We start from the raw sequence: 24840 nt of genomic DNA, 5'->3' as shown, positions 1-24840 counted from the left end.
TAAGACTTTTTATTTTATGTTTATTATGGTATTGTATTGTAGTCTGAACATTGTGTTCACGTCTTATTTTGTAACCTGCAGTGAACTGCAATGGTATTAGCGGGCTGTAAGTGCTGTATAAAATAAAATAAAATATTAAGATGTTTCCCAGATTCCTCTCCATTGTCTGTATTGTAGTTTTAGGCACCTCACTGTCATGTAAAGCTCTGAACATCTAATCCAAAGGGGTCACAGTGCAGTTCCGGAGGGTCGCAAGCAAGTCAAATTTTCAGGATATCTCTAATGAATATTCATAAATCAATAAACATAACTATGAAAGACAAATTTACCATTGCTTTATTTCACTTAAATTACCTATCAAAAATATTTTTAAATAATATTAAAATATAACTACATACACTGCAACACTACCTATAATGCATTTTGGTGAAGCGCAGCAACTGCGTTGGGTTTGACGCTAGCTTCAATGAGTGAACTACTAAGCATGGAAACTGAGATGAGTGCTGCCTGGCTGTAAGAGCACAGCAAATGCTACAAGTTGGTGGACATAAATTTTTCACTTGATCACTGAAGGTTCTAAGGACTTCGGGATATATTGACGGACATACATGCAATAAGTATTGACTGAGCTGGTCTCTTTCAAAGTGCATTACATGATGGTCATATACTTCATAATAATGATGATATTTGGATAAGATAGTCATCTTTAACATATATTACAGTAGTACTACAATTGTTAACATATGAACAATACAAAAGTAATGAAGCTGCAAAAAAAAATATTGTTTATGTAGTATGGTATGGGTATTTCTTTAGTCCTTCAGAAGAATGAGTGTGATGCTATTTTAATAGTGGATGAGTGTGAATGATTGGGTTGAATGAGTATGAGTGTGTTTTTGATGTAAGCAGCAAGGGGAAGCTGATTAGGTTAAAGTTTTGAAAAAAAATTTTCAATGATAATTTTTTCTAATAAAGTTTAACAGTGGTTGTAGTTACTTTTGTGAAAGGTATTGATCTTGTAACTAGAGTGAAATAGAGTTACTCATTAGGAAGGAAAGAAAGCATATTTATTAGGGTTATCCTGAAAACCAAGCAGCTTTGCTGCTCTGCAGGATTGTGATTTGACCCCTGACCTACCTTTTCTGCAGTACCTTTCACTCAAATTGGACCTCATTGTGCTTAATAATTACTTAACTTCAAGAGGACCATTTTTTTTAGTAACTCTAACCCTATAATGCCTGTCACTGTGCGTGGTGGCCTCCATGGGTCAAAGAGAGAGATTTTGTTAGACTATGAAGTACATCCGTAGTCATGCAAGGACCAATAGTTGTTGGGCTATGAATAGAACCCATAAGCTCCAGAAGATCTGCTGATTCCTAGAACTATTGAGCAACCCTTCCACAGTTGGAGGTTGCAATTTTTTCTGGGTCATGCAACTTAATTCTAATTGCAAACAGGTTTCATACTTTCCGATACTTGTTTCTGTTTCAATAGTTTGATGTATTATGGTAACTATCCTAAAGTTACAATCTTATGTGGCATAATGAATGTTCCACCATGTAGACAGACCATTTCATTTTTCACAGCGAGCACAACCCACTATCTGATGCTGGCTCCTATCGAACCTTTTAAACTGAATCCTATGTAAGCCTATGTAAGCTGCATTGAGCCTGCATTGTGTGGGAAAGCGCGGGGTACAAATGTAATAATAATAATAATATTTGGATCCTACCATATCATACTGGATCCCAAAAGTGATTTTAGATGGGTCAGTAAACACATTTATACACAGTATGGTCTCTTATTAGAAAGTCATAATACTGTATTGCCATGGCTCAAAAAAAACTATACAATGTCACATCAAAAAATGAAAAAATAAAGAAGCTTGGAAAACCATGACCAAGATCATCGGCAGCTTCAACATTTTCTGATTTAATATCAGAATTCACTAAGTTATTCACCTATTTGATGTAAGATTGGAAGACAATGAGTTTCTCCCAAGTCTATGTATTTTTTGAGGTGTATGCTACTGTGTACACATGTCAGTCAAGCCTACGTCTAGCAATTAAAAATAAAATGCTGAGTATCATTTACTGCAGTTTTCCTGTTCCTGAGAGTGGCCTAGTGGCTAGGGTGGTGAGGAACTGAGTTCAATTCCCACTTCAGGCACAGGCAGCTCCTTGTGACTCTGGGCAAGTCACTTAACCCTCCATTTCCCCATGTAAGCTGCATTGAGCCTGCCATGAGTGGGAAAGCGCGGGGTACAAATGTAACAAAAATAAAAAAAATAAAATGAAACGGCCTCAACATTCAAAGGTCTCAGGAAGATGAGACTGATGATGGGCAACATCACTGCACATGACAGGGAACCTGAGAGCCGTGAAAAAACATGTCCACACTGACCAGTGAAACTTGTATCGTATCAGGTGCAGGATCCAATTTCTGAAAATGAGATTTTCCCTACTGATTTTATACCATTTCCTAAACATACTACTAGAAATGTGGCAACTAATAACACCTAATTGGTTCATCCATATGCTCACAGTATATGATTCTAGAGAAACACTGCTGTAAAAAATCCATACAGAACCAGAAAGGTACAGCCTTAAAAATCCCCCTCCCCCCCATCTATGGCCTCTTTATTAGTTTCCTTTCCATTGTGTAACAGTGCACTGTGCCTTTAAGCAAACCACATGTGGATTTCTGTTTCAGCTGCAGTTGTAATCCAGAAAGGCTATGTATGTCTTTTGGGTCTCTATTGGCACTGAGCTGTATAAACTGCAGTCCATTGACAAGTGTATTTGTCTGGGAGGAGGAGGTTATAAAGCTGGTCTCGACCTGCCTGGGGAAAAGCGGCAAGAGGTTCCATTAATTTCAACTGAATCTTCAGTTCATTACTTCTTTGTGCAAGGCAATAAACAGCATTGATGCAAGTGGCAGTACAGCCCAAACAAGACTTATCTTCTGCCCGTAGTGAATGTTTTTTGGTCAACTTTTGTATCTAACTTGAGCTTGCGACTTTGGACTTTGTATCATCCGCCTACCAACAGAAGTTCAACCAACACAATGCTCTAATATTGTATCCTTTGCCTATAGGTGCTGATACTCCTTACGATGACCCTTTAGTGGTAAAAGATGAGAAATGCTGCGAAAGAAATGTAGAGCTGCTCTCTCTCAAATGGAATGCTCCAGATTCTAGTCCTGGATGGGAAACATTCAGTCATGGCCAGACAAGACCTGTATTCTTGTTAGAAGACCAGTTAGATCCTTGAAAACCTAGCATGTGGTGAAAGTCTGCATATGTCCAGGCCATGCTGAAAACAGGATCCAACTTACCACAGGCAAAGAGCTAAAGCCTCAAAGGCCGAGAAAGTTTCAATGGAAAGTAAAAATCAGGAGTTCTGCTGAAACAGGTAAATCTTGAGATAGTCTTATGCTGCATTTTGTGGCTAGGGTATCATCTATGTAAAATCTCTCGAGAAAAAAATCAGGACATTCTGCGTAACTGCATGCAGGGAGAATCAGAGTCATCAGAACAGCTCTCTTCCATCTTGTATTTCTCAAAACTGTTGGGCTCATCATTCTCTGTCAAATTAAACAACCATTTCAATGTCTTTGGTTTGATGCGATGCATTAAAATCAGGATCACTCCGATCAAGGTGCAAAGCAAACCTGTAAATACAAACAGGCATTTTAATGATTGAAAACTAGCCATATCATTACAGAGATACTGCTTTCCAACTAAACAAGTCAATTTTACAACAGGCATCAAAAAGGAAACAGCATCCGCAATATATTTTCACAGTAGTAACCCTTACCTTTTATCAATTAAAAAGCCTGCACTTATTTCTTTCATTTATTTATTGGGATTTATTAACTGACTTTATGAAGAGATTCAGGCAAGTTTTGTATGGCACTTGCCCAGGGTACCTCACACCAAAAGCAAGATTATGAAAAGTGAATACTACGGAGGCTTCCCTGCTAATTCTGTGAAAACAATTTGGAAAGTCACAAAATCATGAGACAGAATGGTGTGAAGTAACTCACTCTGCATCAGGTCATTTAGGAGAACAGTGCCCATATGGATCCACTGATTCCAACAAGCGGGGCAGGATTAACCCTTTGGTGGGCCGAGACAACAAGTGTATTGGGTTCCCTTTTGCCTGCCAATCATAACAGAAATTCATTTTAAATGCCCACAAACAGGGACCCATATGGCTTGACGGCAGAGGAGGAAACAGCATGTACAAAGTGCTGCTCGCTGACTCCTCTTGCTGACTGGAGGACAATGCGTAGGGGTGGGGAGAACAGACAGACCTCTAAGTGGAAATGGTGGCTCTGGTTCCTCTTTACTTTTCTTTGTGCTGGCACCTGACTTACCAGAGCAAAAATTTGCCTTGGAAGCCACTGAATACCACATCTGAGAGATCCCCTTCTAAATATTTGGGCCCTAGGCACATGCCTTGTTTGCCCATGCCTTAATTTAACTCTGCCTGCATGTAGGAAGTAACTTCTCTTTCAATTTAGTAGGTGTTATTGAGTTTGGGACTTATTTATTGATTCGTGCTATGTTTGCAGATGTCAGAACTAACAGTGGGATGATCAGAAGCAAACGCCGGCGCAAGGGCTGTTAGTGCCATACTAGCGCCGGCGTTTGCTAACGCCCCATGATCAGAGCCCTCAAGCGCGTGAAACAATGCGCTCAAGGGCTCTGAATGCAACTAGCATGCAAATGCATGCTAAACAGGGCATTAGGTATTCCTCCCCAATGATCAGCGGCCAGCGCGCCAAAGATTGGGTCACTGGCTGCGTCAAACCCTACGCTAGATCCGAGCTGGCGTTAGGTTTTGCAGATCATTGGAGAGGAATGGTGATCCCTGTCCAGCATGCATTTGCATGCTGGCAGGCCCCCCTTCCCCCCAACAATAAACCTGCCAGTGACAGGGGACTGGAGGTCCGGTGGACCTCCGGTCCTCCTGATGATCCCCCCCCCCCCCCAGGTTTAGGGAGGGCTGGAGATCCGGTGGGTCTCCAGCCCCCCCTAACTCCCCCAGCAAAGGTGACCAACCAACCCCCCCCCCCCCCCCCAGTGACAGGGGGGCTGGAGGTCCGCTGGACCTCCGGTTCCCCCCCCCCGACGATCCTCCCCCCCAGGTTCATGGAGGGCTGGAGATCCGGTGGGTCTCCAGCCCCCTCCTAGTCCCCCAGTGAGGGGTCCCTGGTGGTCTAGTCCTCCCTATCTTGTGTATTGGAGGAGGGAGGGTATGGCAATACTTATGTACTTATGTAAGTTGTGAAATGGCTGCTCTTTGCTGCATGTGGAGTCAAATACATGTGCACACCTGATGTCCCCATAGGTATTTTGCAAAATTTTCTGCATTTAGCAGAGATTTTTGTAAAATACTGCTAGAATTGATCTGAACTCTGAATTCGGATCTCAACATTCTCCCCCCGATTCTATAAAAGTTGTCAGACGTTGCGCATTCAAATTTAGGTGTGCCCCAGAATAATGAGCCAATTAGTGCCAATAATTGGCTTTGTAACAATTCTTGGCAGTAATTAGATTTAATTGGGACTTACGTGCCTAAAATTTATGTGTGGCCCACAAAAGGGGGCATGGAAATAGGAGGGTCATGAGCGGATCGGGGCATGATTACGTGCATAATTATAGAATATAGGTGCTCCGTGCATAAATTCAGGCATGCGTATTTGCACCACATTTTTGTTGGTGCAAATGGCGACACCTAACTTTACATGCAACCTCTCCACTTACACGTTATTCTATAAACCATGCTGAACTTTAGGCATGGCTTACAGAATACCACTTAAGCTGGGGGCTTTCGGCACCATTAATAAAATTGACCCCTGTATGTAAAAAGGGGCTTCATGCATACAGCCACTGGTAGTTAACTCGTATATGTATAGATCATACATTTGACTCAGAAGTGGGAAGACCAGGTATGACATATACATATTGTAAAGATAGTCAGGATCTCACACACATGCCCTTGGATTCTATATATGACACCCAGATTTGCACTCTCAAAAGTGTATGGGCATCTGTGATGTATTTATTTATTGGGATTTATTAACTGCCTTTATGAAGAGATTCATCCAAGGTGGTGTACAGTAAGTACAGTTTAACATCAAACATACAATTTTCTTAACAGTATAACAATTATTATAACAGTTATGCTATAATTGCTTTTTCTTTCTCCTTTGCTTTTTCACACTAGACATATAGCAAAAATAAAATAAAGATATAATTGTAAATTATATTGTAAACTGAAAATAAACATTTTAGCTACAGGTTGTGATGCTGTTGTGCCTGAGTTTGAAACCAGACCTCCTTCAAATAAGAAGGCTTCTGTGGGCAAATATGTATATAAACAAAAACATGTTTGGTTAACTCTTAGGCCGATTGGTTTTACAATGTTATGTATGTGAAAGTTAAATGAGTAACGAGCCCTTAACTATCAATAATTGGATGCTGACAACCAAGTATTGAACTGGCACTCATTAAAATATGCGGGCACATCTTGCTGCGCGTTATTCTATAAGGCCTGACTGTACAAGCGCTTAACTCCAATGGGCAGTGGCCATGGGTGTGTCAGGTGCATCCCGAAAGGTAGTGCATGGTATTACAGAATACAGCCTCGGTGCGCCTTACTTGGGTGCCAGAATTTTTACCAGGTTTCAGCAGGCGTAAATTTGGCACCTAAAGTTAGGCACAGGATTTGGAGTTAGGCACAATTCTATAAAGGGTGAGCACCCTTTATAGAATTGCGCTTGACACCGATTTTTCTTTTTGGTGCCCAGTATTGACCACCCCTTATAGAACTCCTTCCCTAGTCCATATGTACAAAAAAGCCCTGATATTTGGATATTTTACCTATATGCATAATGTATACTTATATGAATAATTTATACCTGCATATTGGGTAGAACTAGCTACAAATAATCCCCTGGATTCTATATAGCACGCCTAGAGATCCGCACCAAAATTGGCGTGGATTCTATAACAATGCACATAACTTAACAAGCTAATGAGTGCTGATAACAGCACTTAACAAGCAATAATGAGCACTAATTGGCACTGATTAGAATTTATGTGCACATCTCACTAAGCATATTCTGTAATGAAGTGCGCCGAACTTCTAATGTGCGCAGGCAAAAAGAGGTGCGGTTATGGGCAGGGAAATGGGCATTTCATGGGCATTCTGAAATTTACGCACATAGTTATATAATATGGCCTATTGCGCCTATACTGAACCCTCGATTCTGGATTGCATAATTTACTCTGTCACCATTGAACTTTAATGCAATACCACTTTATTTCTCATTCCGGAAATGAACTCTCTATACCTGACTGCTTAAAGTACTCTGTCACTTACAAACTTTAATGCAATACCACTCTGTATTTCTCATTCTGATAATGGCGATCGCCACTACGGCATAATGTAAGCCACATTGAGCCTGCAAATAGGTGGGAAAATGTGGGATACAAATGCAACAAATAAATAAATAAATGATTCTACATGCATGGTATAAATGGATGCGCATAGATTTAGGCGCTGATATATCAACAAATGTATTCTATATACTGTGCCTAAATCTAGGCACCGATTATAGCATACGCTTAGTTGGCACTGATTTCAGCACTGATTTTTTAGTCGCCATATATAGAAAATCCTCAAGTAAGGCTGGATTCTATAAAGTTGTGTACCCAAATTTCGAAATAGTGTGCACAGTTGGGCGTGGAAGTTATAGAATAGTGCCAGTTGCTCACCTAACTTAGGGGCCCTTTTAGTAAGGGGTGGGAAGCCCACTGCAGGTTTACCACATGCCAAATAGGAAATACCGCTGGGCTAACACAGCAACCCGGTGGTAGTTCCCACCCCCAGTGAGTGCCATTTCTGGCGCTGCAAAATATTTTCTCTTTTTGTAGTGCCAGCGTTTACCCAGTGGTAATCGGAAAGTGCTGCGTGCTGCCCAGTTACCGCTGGGTTAGTGCGGGAGCCCTTACTGCCACCTCAATGGGTGGAGGTAAATGTTCCCCCCTGAAATGGCTGTGCAGTAAGTGGTTCACTTACTGCACAACATTTCTTAAGGAAAAAAAAAAAGAGACGGCCTTTTACCCACTGCAGTAAATGGGGGCCTCATCGCGCATCAAAAACACACGCTGGTGCTAGCAGAGGACCCTTTTACCACAGCTTAGTAAAAAGACCCCTTCATTGTTAAATTAGGCACCAATTGGCCATAGGTACCAATAAGGGCTCTTTTGTGGTGTTCCTTGCATAATTATCCCCAAAATGCAGAAACCACCCTCTGACAATCCTGGCCCCTGCCTTTACTAACTTGTTGCTAGGGTCAGCCAGAATGATCCTCCGAAGACAGTGTGCAGGGTGACTGATCCAAACTTCATACTGCACATTGAAGCGTGTCTCACAGTGCCGAAAGAGAGCAGCGAGAAGACCATGAAGGCTGCAGTGGTTAGGATCATGTAGGCACCATACTCAACAGTCTGCATGCTGAAGAGGACATTGGAAATGACCCAGGTGCAGAACGCCATCCTAAAAGAAAATTCACAGAGTGATTAAAGCTTCCAGGATAAATTTCGGTGGGAGGAAATGCCAAACAAACAATTGCAGACTGGTGCAGGCCTAAGAATACAGGAGTAGCCTCCATGGGAAATCAGGGCCGCCGAGAGGGGGGGGCAGGGGGGACAAAATTCCCCGGGCCTCCAAGGGGGGCCCAGCGCCGCAGTCCCACCCGCCCTCCATCGTCGACCATCTGCCACTGGGCCAGGCTCCCTGCATTGAAATCACAGCGCCTCTCACCTCCGTGAGAAAGCGCTGCAGGCAGCAGGGCAGCAGATCGCCTCCCTTCGGGCCTCCTTCCCTCCCTGTGTCCCGCCCTCGTCTGACGTAACTTCCGCGATGGTGGGACACAAGGAGGGAAGGAGGGCTGAAGGGAGGCGATCTGCTGCCCTGCTGCCTGCAGCACTTTCACACGGAGGTGAGAGGCGCTGTGATTTCAATGCAGGGGGCTCGGCCCAGTGGCGGACGGAGGGGGGGAGTGGCGGTGACCTGGGGGGGGGAGGGGGCGGGGCCCCGGGCCCGGCCCAATCTCTTGGCGGCCCTGCGGGAAATTAAGATGAACAGCAAAAGTAGAGGCCTTATGTAAATTGGCTCAGTAAATGCTTTTTCATATCATCTCCCAAGCTGATTTGTCCCAAGCCTAAGAATGTAATACAAAGGAAGATCTAGAAGTCTATATTTGACACGGTAAACATGAAGCTTTTGTGTGGTAGATGTGTGGTTGATCTATGACAACTAGATATATTTTCCTCATTCCTTCATGTCAGCTAAACAAATTAAGATAAACTGTTCTTCCAGCTGATGACAGCATCCAGGGAAACAAAGAAATAAATCACTTTCACCTAAAAATTACAGTAAAAAAAATATGTTTTAAACACACCAACTGATCCATCACTGTCCTTAGAAACTCATGTCATCTCTTAAGTAAGAAAATGTTTTGGAAAACAGCTTCACCAGATCAGAAAATACCTTCATTCTAACTCTTTTAGAATTGCTGTGCAAGCCTTGTGCTTGCTCATTTAGGGTACTGTAAAGTGATTTACATAGGCTGCCCTGATAAATTGAGAGAATAATTACAGTCTATACAGAACACTTCAGCCAGGCTGATATGCCAGGGATGGAACTGGGAACAGGTATTCCTCCCCCTCCCCTCTCCCCCCCCACACATACACCTTTTAAGAAGTCTACATTGGTTGCCAATAGGAGCTTGTTTATCATTTAAACTGTGTTCATTTAATATTCAGAATTATCCATGGTATCTTTCCCCTTTTTCTCATCATTGGCGCCTTCCCTATTGTCTCTAAGGGTTTATTGCACTATAAATCAACTGGATGCTCATTTTTCATTTGCAGTGAATAGAAAATACAAATGAATTCATTCTTCTTTCTTTTCTCATCAAGAAGGTAAGACCTGCAACTCGCTTCCAGGTGTTATTAGATCAGAAACGAAGGAAGCTAAAACCAGTGGCTTAGCTAGATGGGTCACCAGGGGAGCGGCCGATCCCCCAAATAGACTTCTGACAGCGACGGCACCTATTTTTTAACCGGTTCCGCCGATCGTTGCACCTACGCAGTCCTCCCTCTACTCTCCTGCTTCTCAATCTGGCTACGCTTCTGACTGAAACCCTACTTATTTAAACATTTCTTAAGTGACTAACTTCTATTTCATACAAGTATTGTCTAAAGCAAATTTTTGCAAACTAAGGGGTCCTTTTACTGAGCCGTGATAAAAAGTGTCCTCTGGTAGTGTGGGCGTGTCTTTTGGGCGCATGCTGGGCCACTTTGTACTGCGGCTGGGAAAAAGGCTATTTTTTAATGGGCTGGGAAATGGGCATGCGCTGAAATTAAAAGTAGCACGTGCCTATTTACGGCCTGAGCCTTTACCATCACCGACCTAGCAGTAAGGGCTCACGTGCTTCCTGTGCTGTAACTATGCAGCACGCGCCAAATGCTTATTACTGCTGGGAACGCCACCTGCGGTAGAAAATAGAAAATTATTTTCTACCATTGGGATTTGGCGCACGTCAAACTCAAAATTACCGCCGGGCGCATGTGCTAGCCTGACGGTAGTGGCAATTTGGCATGATAGCCCTCCCACACCTTGGTAAAAGGGCCCCATACTTTTATTTTTTTTTTACCTAATTTACCCTAAATATATATCTTCCCAATATCCACTTGGTTAAATCTTTTTGTTACCTGCACTGAACTACTTGGACTGTTATTGCAGTTTATAAGTGGTTGAACTGTTTTTTAGTGTATGAAGAAGTGTGGTATAACAGAGAAGCAATTGCTATAACATATCTCGAAGTATGTGTAACTTGAGTGTTTTATTTATTTATCTATCTATCGTATTTATATCCTGCTTTTGATCCAAAGTGGGTTACAACAAGAACATACAGAAAATCAATAAAACATAACATACCATGAGTGATCATGTATTGACTGAACCTTTAATGGTGTGCCTTGGTATTTCTTAAAGGAGGAATTTATGTTTAAAACTTCATCACACACTCTGAACGTCATTTTATAACTTGGAGGGGCATAATCGAACGGGGCCGACCATCTATATGGGCGGCCATCTTCAAGGCCGGCCCCGTAAAGCGGCGTCCCGACCGTATTATCGAAACAAGATGGCCGGCCATCTTTCGTTTCGATAATATGGTCGGAGCCGGCCAAATCTCAACATTTGGGCCGGCTTTAGAGGTGGCCAGAATTGGTTTTCAGCAATAATGGAAACTAATGGCGGCCATCTCAAACCCGGCCAAATCCAAGGTATTTGGCAGTGGGAGGAACCAGCATTTGTAGTGCACTGGTCCCCCTCACATGCCAGGACACCAACTGGGCACCCTAGGGGGCACTGCAGTGGACTTCAGAAAAAGCTCCCAGGTACAAAGCTCCCTTACCTTGTGTGCTGAGCCCCCCAAATCCCCCCCCAAAACCCACTACCCACAACTGTGGCAGACAGTAATGCTTCAGTAATGCGTCTACATGCACCCAACATGCGCCAAATGGAGTTACTGTTTGACTACCACGCGGCTCTTCTGGTAATTTCATTTTTGGCCTGCGTCCGATACGTGCGTCTGAAAAATATTTTTTATTTTTGGGCACACGTAACAGACGTGCACCAAGTGGCATTTGGCAAACGTAGGTCATTACCGCCCAGTTACCGTGTGAGCCTTTACCGCTAGGCCAATGGCTGGTGGTAAGGTCTCAGACTCAAAATGGATGTGTGGCAATTTTCATTTTGCCGCACATCCATTTTTGGCAAAATATTTTTAAAAGGCCTTTTTTACAGGCTCACTAAGAAAATGGATCGGCGTGTGCCCAAAACCCACGCCTACACTATCGCCTTTCTATTAATTTCGTCAGCTGATTTCATTTTGCATTATGATACATTGATTGAAGTGCTGCTGTTGAACATTTGTTATTATTTGACATATTACAGTGTCTCAGCTCAAATTAAGCACATTGAATTCTCTTACCACATCAGGGCTGATGTATAATACGCACAGATTCGGTACTGGCTTTGTAACGTGCAAGGACTGTTGCCAGTAAACTTTTCTGCAACATACAAAATTGGATTTGGAAGACCATTTTGCAGACTTTCGTAATAATCGTGGTCTACGAGTTTTGTTAATTCCCAGTTAAATTGTTCATTGTAATCAATGGTTTCATTCTTCTGGACCACAGGGTTTCCTAGAGGAGGAAAATATTTTACATTAAAAAGAATATTATTAATCCAGATAGATCTACAGACCACTTAGGAGTTTTCAATATGCCATCATTTTCAACCCACCTTAATCCCTACTCAGAGCTTTTACTACACCATTAACATATAACATAGTAACATAATAGATGACAGTAGATAAAGAGCAGTTCATCCAGTCTGCCCAACATGATAAACTCATAGCATTAGGTACAATGTGATGATACTACATATGTATACTTGATCTTGATTTGTCCTTGCCATTTTCAGGGCACAGACCATAGATGTCTGCCTTGTTTTCCAACTACTGAAGCTGTCACCGAAACCCCACTCCAGCCCATCCAAATCTGTCCAACTATGATCAGGGCGCAGATCGTAAAAGTCTGCCTGGCACCAGCATTGTTCTCCAACTACTGAAGCTGTCATCGAAACCCCACTCCAGTCCTTCCAAATCTGTCCCGCCACAATGAGGGCACAGACTGTAGAAGTCTGCCCGGCACCGGCTTTGCTTTACAACTCCAGTAATTAAGATTCCCACCGTATTACCCTCATTATTCAAATACAGAAAGAAAGGAAACAAGCAAGTTACAAGCCTTACAGCACTGTGTCTGTAATAGCTTACTAATCTTTTACATAATGAAAATTAAAGAGGACTCCAGGTTAAAAATAAGTACTTTGGGGGTAAATATTCGACCGGCAGTGGTCACTAATTTTTTGGCTGTCACCAGCGTTATTCCTGGATATTCAATGCAGGAGACATCTGGGCACTGGCATTGAATACCCAGATTTATGCAGCCGGCTATCCTTTATTTGGTTAAGTGTGATATTCAGTACTCAACCACCTAAGTGAAACTGGACAAAGATATGACTGTGTTTTATCTCATAAGCACTGACTCTACCCCCCCGGGCCACCCACAAATTCACCGACTATGGTTTTAGCGGTTAGTGCCAATATTCAATGGTAGTAACCAGTTATTAGGCTTGTTTGAAATGAAGAACAACAGAGAAAATGCAGCAGATGAGGACCCTATGGTCTATCAAGTCTGTCCATCCCTACCATCTAGTCTAGGCCTTCCTCGCCTTAAGCAATAGTGCGTACTTGTCCCATTCTTTCTTCAATTCAGATACAGTTTCTTCAGATGCACTAAAGGGTTTTCTTTTACCTCTAAAGGGAAGAAAGTTGTAGCATAGTGGTCTACTACCTAGTCATTGGGGTCACAGTATATTTGTGTACAATAAAGGGGAAAGGGAATGGGACTTGATATACTGCCTTTCTGTGGTTTTTGCAACTATGTTCAAAGTGGTTTACATAGTATATATACAGGTACTTGTTTGTACCTGGGGCAATGGAGGGTTAAGTGACTTGCCAAGAGTCACAAGGAGCTGCAGTGGGAATTGAACCCAGTTCCCCAGGATCAAAGTCCGCTGCACTAACTGCTAGGCTACTCCTCCACTCCATACACTAAAGGCAATATGTGCAGATATAGCTAAGCATAATCACTGTGGATACTTTAAAATCTTGACTGGCCAAGTAGCCCCAAGGATTGAGCAGTAAGCCACTGCTTTAGGACTGTATATCCCGTATCATTCTAGAAACTGGTACAACCAGCTAAGAAAAGTATGTAAAACTCAACCATTTTAACAAGTAATTCAATACATTTTTCACTATTACCATTCTGGAAATAAAGTCATAGGACCCTGAAACTGAAGGGGTATGAAGGCAGTTTTGAAACAGAGCCTGGTCTTTTCCTTGGGTCCTTCTGCTGAATTCTTGATTACTTCTGAAAGTGGGGAACTTCCTTCTGATTGCTCCACAAAAATGTAACAGTTTGTAGTATGCAGAATGAGGTACAGAATCCTAACTGTACTGCATTTCTAGATCTGCACACACAAAAATACCCATGCCAGTCTGGAAAGCTTACCTTTCAATGTGATATTGATTCCTTTTAGTCCAACCCTCAGCCCCACATCTACGTTCACAAAAGCATTACTGAAGGCTTTGTAAGTAGTGTTAGCTGAGACCTGGCCGACCTCCCAATCAGTGGTGAAGTTTACAGCTGAAAGAAAAAGGAAATGTATTCCAAATCTGAAGTACCATTAAACTGAAGCAGGAAGAGTGGACCAACCAATGCATTCCAAGTCATAGTAAAAAGTGGTTACTTTTTAATTTTTGCTATATTTATTGCCCTTTCAGAGCATATATGTTTACATAATAGGTACATACAGTGGTGGAAATAAGTATTTGATCCCTTGCTGATTTTGTAAGTTTGCCCACTGACAAAGACATGAGCAGCCCATAATTGAAGGGTAGGTTATTGGTAACAGTGAGAGATAGCACATCACAAATTAAATCCGGAAAATCACATTGTGGAAAGTATATGAATTTATTTGCATTCTGCAGAGGGAAATAAGTATTTGATCCCCCACCAACCAGTAAGAGATCTGGCCCCTACAGACCAGGTAGATGCTCCAAATCAACTCGTTACCTGCATGACAGACAGCTGTCGGCAATGGTCACCTGTATGAAAGACACCTGTCCACAGACTCAGTGAATCAGTCAGACTCTAACCTCTACAAAATGGCCAAGAGCAAGGAGCTGTCTAAGGATGTCAGGGACAAGATCATACACCTGCACAAGGCTGGAATGGGCTACAAAACCATCAGTAAGACGCTGGGCGAGAAGGAGACAACTGTTGGTGCCATAGTAAGAAAATGGAAGAAGTACAAAATGACTGTCAATCGACAAAGATCTGGGGCTCCACGCAAAATCTCACCTCGTGGGGTATCCTTGATCATGAGGAAGGTTAGAAATCAGCCTACAACTACAAGGGGGGAACTTGTCAATGATCTCAAGGCAGCTGGGACCACTGTCACCACGAAAACCATTGGTAACACATTACGACATAACGGATTGCAATCCTGCAGTGCCCGCAAGGTCACCCTGCTCCGGAAGGCAAATGTGACGGCCCGTCTGAAGTTTGCCAGTGAACACCTGGATGATGCCGAGAGTGATTGGGAGAAGGTGCTGTGGTCAGATGAGACAAAAATTGAGCTCTTTGGCATGAACTCAACTCGCCGTGTTTGGAGGAAGAGAAATGCTGCCTATGACCCAAAGAACACCGTCCCCACTGTCAAGCATGGAGGTGGAAATGTTATGTTTTGGGGGTGTTTCTCTGCTAAGGGCACAGGACTACTTCACCCGCATCAATGGGAGAATGGATGGGGCCATGTACCGTACAATTCTGAGTGACAACCTCCTTCCCTCCGCCAGGGCCTTAAAAATGGGTCGTGGCTGGGTCTTCCAGCACGACAATGACCCAAAACATACAGCCAAGGCAACAAAGGAGTGGCTCAGGAAGAAGCACATTAGGGTCATGGAGTGGCCTAGCCAGTCACCAGACCTTAATCCCATTGAAAACTTATGGAGGGAGCTGAAGCTGCGAGTTGCCAAGCGACAGCCCAGAACTCTTAATGATTTAGAGATGATCTGCAAAGAGGAGTGGACCAAAATTCCTCCTGACATGTGTGCAAACCTCATCATCAACTACAGAAGACGTCTGACCGCTGTGCTTGAAAACAAGGGTTTTGCCACCAAGTATTAGGTCTTGTTTGCCAGAGGGATTAAATACTTATTTCCCTCTGCAGAATGCAAATAAATTCATATACTTTCCACAATGTGATTTTCCGGATTTAATTTGTGATGTGCTATCTCTCACTGTTACCAATAACCTACCCTTCAATTATGGGCTGCTCATGTCTTTGTCAGTGGGCAAACTTACAAAATCAGCAAGGGATCAAATACTTATTTCCACCACTGTATATATTTATCTGTATGAAAAGCAGGAATATGGACTGCATCATTCATCTTTCATGTAACCATAATTCTTACAGGTCAGAATTAAGGAGGGAAGTTATCAATGAAGGACTCAAATACAAGTCAATTTACGCATTTAGTTTTTCCTACATAAGCACACAACTGTGGAACGCCTTACCAAGAGCCCTGAAAACAACATATGACCACCAAAACTTCCGGAAATCACTAAAAACTAACTTGTCGAAAAGGCATACCCCGCAGACCCAACTTGAATGCCTGAACTCTGCAACACAACATAAGTAAAGTACATAATGGACACATATAACACAACTCTTCCATTGACTGAGCCACATGAACTTTTGTCTACCACATCATCACATTGTATTTGTTCTCACTGGAGTTTGCGATTGCCACTCCGGTACCATGTAAGCCACATTGAGCCTGCAAATAGGTGGGAAAATGTGGGATACAAATGTAACAAATAAATGAGTGCTACCACTAAGATGGGTTATTTTACCACAACCTGTTATTTGTGGAGGCCTGGCTTAGTGGTTAGAGCACTGGAGTGGCCAGTTCAAATCCCACTGCTGCTCCTTGAGATCTTGGGTAAGTTACTTAACCCTCTTTTGCCTCAGGTACAAACTTACATTGCAAGCCCGACAGGGAAATATCCAGTGTACCTGAATTTTATTTTTATTTTTGTTACATTTGTACCCCACGCTTTCCCACTCATGGCAGGCTTAATGCGGCTTACATGGGGCAATGGAGGGTTAAGTGACTTGCCCAGAGTCACAAGGAGCTGCCTGTGCCTGAAGTGGGAATCGAACTCAGTTCCCCAGGACCAAAGTCCACCACCCTAACCACTAGGCCACTCCTCCACTATAACTCACCTTGTTACTACTGAAAAGATGTGAGCAAAATCCAAATAAATACATATTTTAGCACAGGATCCTATTTCATGCGATGAGACCTAGTTACTAAGAAACTGGGTTAACAATAAAATAGCATAGCTTAACGGTAGCCCATGCGTATAACTCCCTCCCCCCCCCCCCCCATTTTACTTGTCAAAATTATGGAGATGTATCTGCCTTGAGAAATAATACAAGTGGTATGACTTAAGTAAATGAGACACTCTGCAATTCACTCCCTGAAAGGCTCCACTTAACAAAAGACTATCTCTACTTCAGGAAGCAGGTGAAAGCTTGGCTCTTCAACCAGACCTTTAATGGAAGAAGTAACTAACTTGTTAGTCTCAGACACACACAAGGATTGACACAGGCTGCACATACTGCAGCAGGACATGTTTATCCACTCCTACCCTAGCTGAGATAATATTTAATCACCCCTCTGACCTCATATGCAACTTTCTTTAAATTAGTCCCCTTATTTTCTGACTCCTCTTACTCTCTTACCTATCTATACGTTCCATCTTTGCTTATAACCTACGCTCAGTGGTGTTCCGAGGGGCGCTGACACCCGAGGCGGATCGCCGATGCGCCCCGCCCCCCCAGGTGCAGCGCCCCCCCATGCAGCGCGACACCCCACCCCGGTGAAAGAACCCCCTGGGTGCGCGCCGCTGGGGGGTGCTGCGCGCCGGTCAGCGTCGTTGGTTTCCATGCTCCGGGGCAGAGGGAGCATGGAAACCAACGACGCTGACCAGCGCGTGGCACACACCCCCAGCGGCGTGCACACGGGGCAGACCGCCCCCACCGCCCCCCCTTGGTACGCCACTGCCTACGCTCTCTATTAAAATGTTCTATTACGTATTGTGTTGACATTGTAAGTAATATACACGCCATACACTGTATTGTCATTTGAATATCTTTTCTGTTGTAATTGTCTATTGCTTATGTTTGATTTATTCTTACTGTACACTGCCTTGAGTGAATTCCTTCAAAAAGGCAGCAAATAAATCCTAATAAATAAATAAATAAATAAATAAAAATGTACATAAAGTCAGATGTATTAAGCGTGTCTACCCATGTTGTGTCCAAGAGAAAATGACCTAAATATGTTACATAATCAGTAGAAAGACATCTGTCTTCATGACAAACTGGTGTCTTGCAAATAAGCTGGAACAGGATGGTATAAAACAGCAGAGCAAGATTAATTCCAGGGAGCTCAGCATAAAAAAGCACTCAGACAAGAAGGATGTCTCCTTATCAATGTACAAAGAAAAATAGCATTAAAACCACATTCTTAAAAATCCTGTAGGGCATGTTTCACAAGGAATGCACCTGTAATGGGGGTGCATGCAATACATTTTGTGACTCTGTCTTAGGGATACAATACAGGTATGTAGGAATAAAATTTCAAGTTTCAAGTTTATTTAGTTTGTACTATCCTGCCCTTTGGGGTACCTTCAGGGCAGCTTATAATCTACAATAGTACAAAATATTAGAAAATAAACACTGTAACCAAGACATAGACTTGACTATTTAGGGTGGAGGGGGAGAACTACAATAAATGATAGGACGGGAGCGGGGGGGAGGGAGGGGGATGGAAAGAATGAGGAAAATGCTGCCGGTACCTTCCATATTATCTCCTGTATAGCTGCAGGGGATGGCTAAACTATCTATTAGCATCTTTAAAAAGATAAGTTTTGAGGTCAATTTTAAATTTTTCAAGTGAAGTCTGAAGACGGAGCGAGGCAGGAAGCGAGTTCCAAAGATAAGGTCCCTGCACATTAAAAATAGCATGCATTGTGTGCTCAAGTGTTATTTCATGAAAATTTGGTATAACTAACTTCCATTCCATTCCATTTTTAAAAAAAATCTTCTGGCTGATATTTAAAGTGATTTAACCGGGAAGGAGCCTCTCCTGCCACCACCTAAGTGGTGATATTCAGTGGCACTTAACTGGACAGTGACGTTGAATATCACCACAGACTGCCCAACAACATTGTGGGCAGGTCAGAGGTGGTACAGGGAGCTCTAAAGCTCTCTGGGCCCTGACACTGAATATCAGCTGGGACCTACATAATTGGGTTTTAATTTCTAAGTGCTGCCCTCCCGGCCCCCAAGAAAGCTCCCCTCCCTCCAGCTGGAACCCCCCCCCAACATGGTCCAGATGGGTCCTTCCAGGCCTACCTGATAGCCTTGGTGGTACTAGTGGACGTGATGGGGGCAGAAGGACAGCCCACTTGCTCCTGCCCCTTGTAGTTGCCATTGGAAAATGGCTGCCGCAACCTCTCATGCAGTACTTATGGATTGGGTGGGGGCATTCAAGGGGGGGGAGGATTTTGAGTCTCATGGACTGGAGGAGGATTGGCTGCCCTTAGATATTAAAACACAGTTATGCGGGCCTTGGCTGATATACAGGTGGCCAGCCTCATCGGATTTATCCCCTGATATTCAGTGCTGGTGCCAAGACATGGTCCAGAACTGAATATCTGGTGCTAAATTAGCTGGCAACAATTAGTATTAAAAAAAAAAAAGCAAAAAAACATTGGCCAAACATTGGCCACCACCGACTTAATACTGGCCAGTTTATTTTGCTTTGCTTTTTGTTTGTATGGTCGAATTTAGTTTTGGAATTGTGCATACTATTCAGGAACAGTGCATGCTATTTAGCGCACACTAAATGGAATAGCGCACACTATTACAAGACAAAACAATACTAAAATGCACATGTCTAAGATATGATGGTGAAGAGCCAGGGCCGGATTAAGGCCAACTGATGTCCTAAGCAAAGTTCAACAATGGTGCCCCTTGGCCCGTCCATTGCTTAATTGACATTAAGGTCCCTATTTACTAAGCTATTTACTAAGACACCCTATGGGTGTCTCTAGTGTTTAGCACACGTTAATTTTTAGTGCATGCTAAAAACACTAGCACGCCTATAGTGCAGCTTAGCAAACAGGGCCCTAAGACTCAATAAGTGCTTAGTATATCGTTATTGGATGAAACAAAACATCACACATATTTATAAGGGTTAGAGAAACACTGAAATTCATGTAGGATAATTGGTGTAGCATACAGCAGTGAAAGAGTTAAGAGCATGATAGCTAGGAGAAAAAACTCTGTGGTGCCCCCTAATCTTTGTGCCCTAAGTACCTGCTTATTTTGCATAATGGTTCATCCAAGGCTGTGGAGAGCTAATGGATGTGCGAGAAGATGATAACCAAGCTCAGCCAGCAGATGGCAGAGCACTCTCAGCCTATGTATAAAAAGTGTGTTTACAGAATTTCATAGGAGACAGAGAAGGAAAGAGGGATTCAGTTTTCTGTTTCCTAGAGGAGGGGGAAAGAGATGGCAAAAAGCTAAAAGTATCAGGTCTTCATCCTGCCTCATAAGAGACCTGGCACAAAACACCTGGGAATAACAGAAAGTAGGTGTGAGTAGACAGTCCTTTTGCTGAAGCTCTAGAAAAGAGAAAGAGGATGTAAAAAATATTCTCTGTTATATAAGCTTGTTCTTGCATTTCAAGTGTATGGCAATAATTCCGAAAAGAGGAGGAAGGACACTTTGCTACTGGAGTTAAATCTTTCTATTGGACTATACGATATTTCCAAATTTGTAATATTTATTTTCATTTGCAATATTTGACAGGCATTCTGTGGTTGTCATAATGGTTTGTTGCCAAAATAAAGCAACAATTTGATAATTAAACCCCACATAAACCCCCTTAACTCCCAAACCAACCTTCAACCAATCCCTTGTCTCTTCCAGCAACTGATTCCATTCAACATTTTACGATTGGCCTCTTTGCTCAACTCATTAAGAAAAGCCTGCACAAAGAATCAGGCCTTCTCCACCTTCTGGAATATTATGAAATTCAGCTCCTAGCCACATTCTGCACAAATGAAAGCCATCTGCCTAGAGGTGAACAGCAGGATACTGGGAAATGATGAAATGGGAGGGAGGGCCTGCTGGGAAGGACTCAGGACCAGTTAAACCACTTTCTTTTGGGAATCACACTTCAGGCATTCAGTGGTTGATTTATTAGAGGACCTTAGGTCACTGAAAGGCCTTGCCCATACCTCTGCCCTGAATGGGGACCTCTGAATGAAAAGCAAAGGATTATGTAACTAATTGCAACTGAATGGTTACAAGCCTAAAGGGTTTTTGTTTTGTTTTGGTTTTTGTTTTTGCAGACTGCAAGACAGTGATGAGCAAGCCAGCTATTGGTTCTCAGGGGGAAAGAAAGATAGGAGATGGCAGACTCTGACTGGCTAAAGATTGTTTATTGAAATGTATGAAGACTGTAACTGGCTCTGTGACTCTAATGCATTTGAGAGAATTCTCCGCTTAAATGCCACTGTGGCAGTTTTATGTATACCGCAAAAAACAGAAAAAACAATCTAGCAAAAACAGAAGAACCTTCTATGTTCTGCCCAAAGTACATAAGAGTTTGCACAACCTTCCAGGGTGCCCGATTGTCTTAGAGAATGGGTCAATTCTAGAACCATTATCACAATTTGTGGGCTTTTTTCTCCATATATGTTCCTCACATTGAATCACATGAGAGAGACTCTTCGCATGTGATTAATCTGCTTGAAGACTTCGATGGGCACCCTGATGATATAATCTTTGTCATGATGGATGTAGATGCGTTGTACACCAAAATTCCGCAGATAGAGGTTTTATCGATTGTTAAGAACACCCTGAGGAGCAGAAATAGCCATCACCAGATTCCATATTTGTTTATTGTGTCTTTAGCCTCTTTGGCACTAACATAGAATTATTTCAGCTTCCAGGAAAAGTTCTTTCAACAGATAAGAAGCACTGCAATGGCTTCAGCAATGGCACTCGATATCGCCAACCTCTATGTGGCGAATTTTCAAAAGTTATTTCTGAAAAATCATCCATTTGAAGCAAGATAAATTTATATATGTAAGCTGCATTGAACCTGCTTTAAGTGGGAAAGCACGAGGTACAAATGTAATAATAAATAAATAAATATAAATGTTTCATAGATGATATCTTGATTATGTGGAGAGGGGATGTGCAGAGACTACAGATGTTCCATGAATGGTTTCATCAGATTTCCTTTTTGGATATCCTTATCAAGAAGACAACATATCGTCTAGTGACGACAGTGTTCAGGAAACTGACTGACAGAAACACATGCTCGCACTTCCAAAGCTTTCACAGTAGAAATTTAAAGATTAATCTTCCTTACTCTCAGTTTTTGCACCTCAGAAGATTCTGCACTGATTTCGATGAATTTGAGACTCAAGCTACTACATGACCGATTGTATTGAACAGAGGCTATCCCAACAGATGCACACAAGAGTGCTTACAGAAAGCACAGATGCAAGATAGGGAGATTTTACTACAGATGAGAAGAGACCAGAGTAATCCAGAGATTATTTGTACCTTTCAGTTTTCACAATTCTCGAGAGATTTTGGAAAGACTATATGGAAATATTGGCACATCTTAGGAGCCCATGTGTGCTTCAAGAGTATCATTCCGGTTATTGCCTTTAGCAGAAGTAAGAATTTGAAAGAGTGTTTAGTTCCCTCAACCTTGCCATTTCCAGCACAACCAAATCTTGTCTCCACAGGACACAGTAAGTGTGGAAGGTGTTCTGTTTGCCGTCATGGTCTAGTCTTGGCCAGTTTTCCTCATCCGTTGACCGGACACATGATTTGTCTCAGACACTCCACTAATTATAACTCTACGCAAGACATTTATATCACTGTTTGTCCTTGCCAATTACTTTACATAGGAAAAACCAAGAGGATGGTTAAAACACGCCTGATAGAACATCATAGTTGAATCAACAGGAATGTCCAATCAGCTCCCATTGGTATGATGCAAATCATATACTAGAAGATTTAAATTTTTTTGTTATTAAACATATACACAGTAAGTGGAGGGGTGGCGATGTAAATACACTCCTACTCAGGGAAGAACAATGATATATTTTTGATACAGTGACTCCAAAAGAGCTGAACGTAGAATTGGATCTTAAACCTTTTCCGTGAAAACCTCCAGCAAGATAGAGTAACAGAATATAGTGTAGATATATTTATTTTGTGTATTTATTGGAACATGGTTGGTGGTACATGGACTTTAGTAAAGTTCCTTGAGCTGTTTCACCTTATATCAGAAGCGAATCATGATATATTTTTAGTTCGCTTTTAGGGCATACAGATTACTATGTTGATTTGAGTTTATTTTGTTGAAATATATGTCCTGTATAGGATTGCATTATGCATAATCTGTATGGTGATCCATTAATGTCAGAAGTGAGTCATTACATACTCTAAAATACTATTAGAATTTATTAATGCAAATGAAGGCTGAAGTTTCTTTACTAGAATACCTGTTATATAAGAATACTAGTTTCTCCATGTTTTATTGTATTTTATATATTGTGAATATTGCTTAATTAATGCCTGGATAATGTTTCTTTTGTATGTACATAAATGTTCACAATTTTTTTTAAGTATCGTGGAGGGGCATTTTTGATATGACATCTAAGTTCGGCAATGTATTAGAATCACTGTTGTTCTATAATGCTATGATAGGAGCTGTTTCATTTTCTGTATAAATTTTCTCGCGGCCATGATGTCAGTAACATCCCGGGTTCATGATGTCAGGACTTACAAGCTAGGGGATCATAAAAAGGAAGACATGAAAAAATGACAGTGTTTTGCTTCTAGCCTTTTGTGGATTAGGGGACTATATTATCAATCGACAAGAGGTGACTTCATTAATTTATTCCTGATCTATTTGTGATAGGCAAATGATGCTTTGATGTGCATATGGTTTAAGCAGGTTATTGCGTCTTTTGGCTCTGTTGGGTTCATCCTGAAGCTAGGACCACAGAACAATTTGGAATATTTTCACCAAACCAAACTAACTTAGAGGGGCATAATCGAATGTCGCCGGCCAAATAGATCGCCGGCGATCTATGTTGGCGGCGGCGCTACAGCTGGCTGGAACCGTATTATCGAAAAAGATGGCCGGCCATCTTTTTTTTTTCAATAATACAGTTTAGCCTGGCCAAATGCCGTGGAGTTCGCCGGGTTTGAGATGGCCGGGTTTGTTTTTCAGCGATAATGGAAAGTTATGTCAGCCATCTCAAACCCCGGCCAAATTCAAGGCATTTGGTCGTGGGAGGAGCCAGCATTTTTAGTGCACTGGCCCCCCTGACATGCCAGGACACCAACAGGCCACCCTAGGGGTCACTGCGGTGGACTTCAGAAAAGCTCCCACGTACATAGCTGCCTTACTTTGGGAGCTGAGCCCCCCAACCCCCCTCCCAAAACCCATTACCCACAAATGTACTGCACCCACTAAAACTGCTCCAGGGACCTGCATACAGCCTCTTATTGCTGCTGTATAACTTTGGCATACCAGTTCACACCTGAAGACTAATCTCTCTGAAAAAGTCCTTTCTTGAAATAACCACGTTAACTCAGAGTTAACTGCAGATCAGAAGTTGTACCCCACTGGCAAAGAGTCCCCTGGTACTAAGATTAGCAGTAGGTCAGAGCTGGCACAATGGTGTACAATGCCCTCTTTCAGCACCATTCAAGGTAAGAACTACGTTCTCTAACGTGGGTAACACAGGAAAGGGAACTAAAACTGGCTTACAAAAATGGCCACTACCGCATGGACTACAACAGGAAACAAAACAGGGCACACTCTGACCCAGTTAGCAGGGGGGAAAAGCACCATGGGAGTACAGCCCAGTACCCTACACCCACCACAATGCATTGCTAATGTGACTCTGCAGGGCACCTAACAGAAAAGGCGCCACACTCA

At 42.4% G+C, this 24840-nt stretch overlaps 1 protein-coding gene across 3 annotated transcripts in view; it reads right to left on the bottom strand.

Annotated features, from left to right (window-relative positions):
• Window positions 1-2238: 2238 nt before the first annotated feature.
• The window catches only part of LOC115460610 (dual oxidase maturation factor 1-like), a 75082-nt gene continuing 52480 nt past the window's right edge, over window positions 2239-24840 (bottom strand). For all 3 annotated transcript variants that reach the window (XM_030190374.1, XM_030190373.1, XM_030190375.1), the window contains exons 4-7: window positions 14228-14362; window positions 12082-12295; window positions 8359-8573; window positions 2239-3672 (exon numbers count right to left, since the gene is read on the bottom strand). In XM_030190374.1, coding sequence (XP_030046234.1) covers window positions 3488-3672; window positions 8359-8573; window positions 12082-12295; window positions 14228-14362 — 749 coding nt within the window. In that variant the 3' untranslated portion in view covers window positions 2239-3487. The remainder of the gene's footprint in view (window positions 3673-8358; window positions 8574-12081; window positions 12296-14227; window positions 14363-24840) is intronic.

The sequence above is a fragment of the Microcaecilia unicolor genome, chromosome 1, assembly GCF_901765095.1.
Source record: "Microcaecilia unicolor chromosome 1, aMicUni1.1, whole genome shotgun sequence".
In the NCBI taxonomy this organism is placed as follows: Eukaryota; Metazoa; Chordata; class Amphibia; order Gymnophiona; family Siphonopidae; genus Microcaecilia; species Microcaecilia unicolor.
Note: the sequence above shows the minus strand (reverse complement) of the source record. Positions and strands in the feature narration are given on the sequence as shown.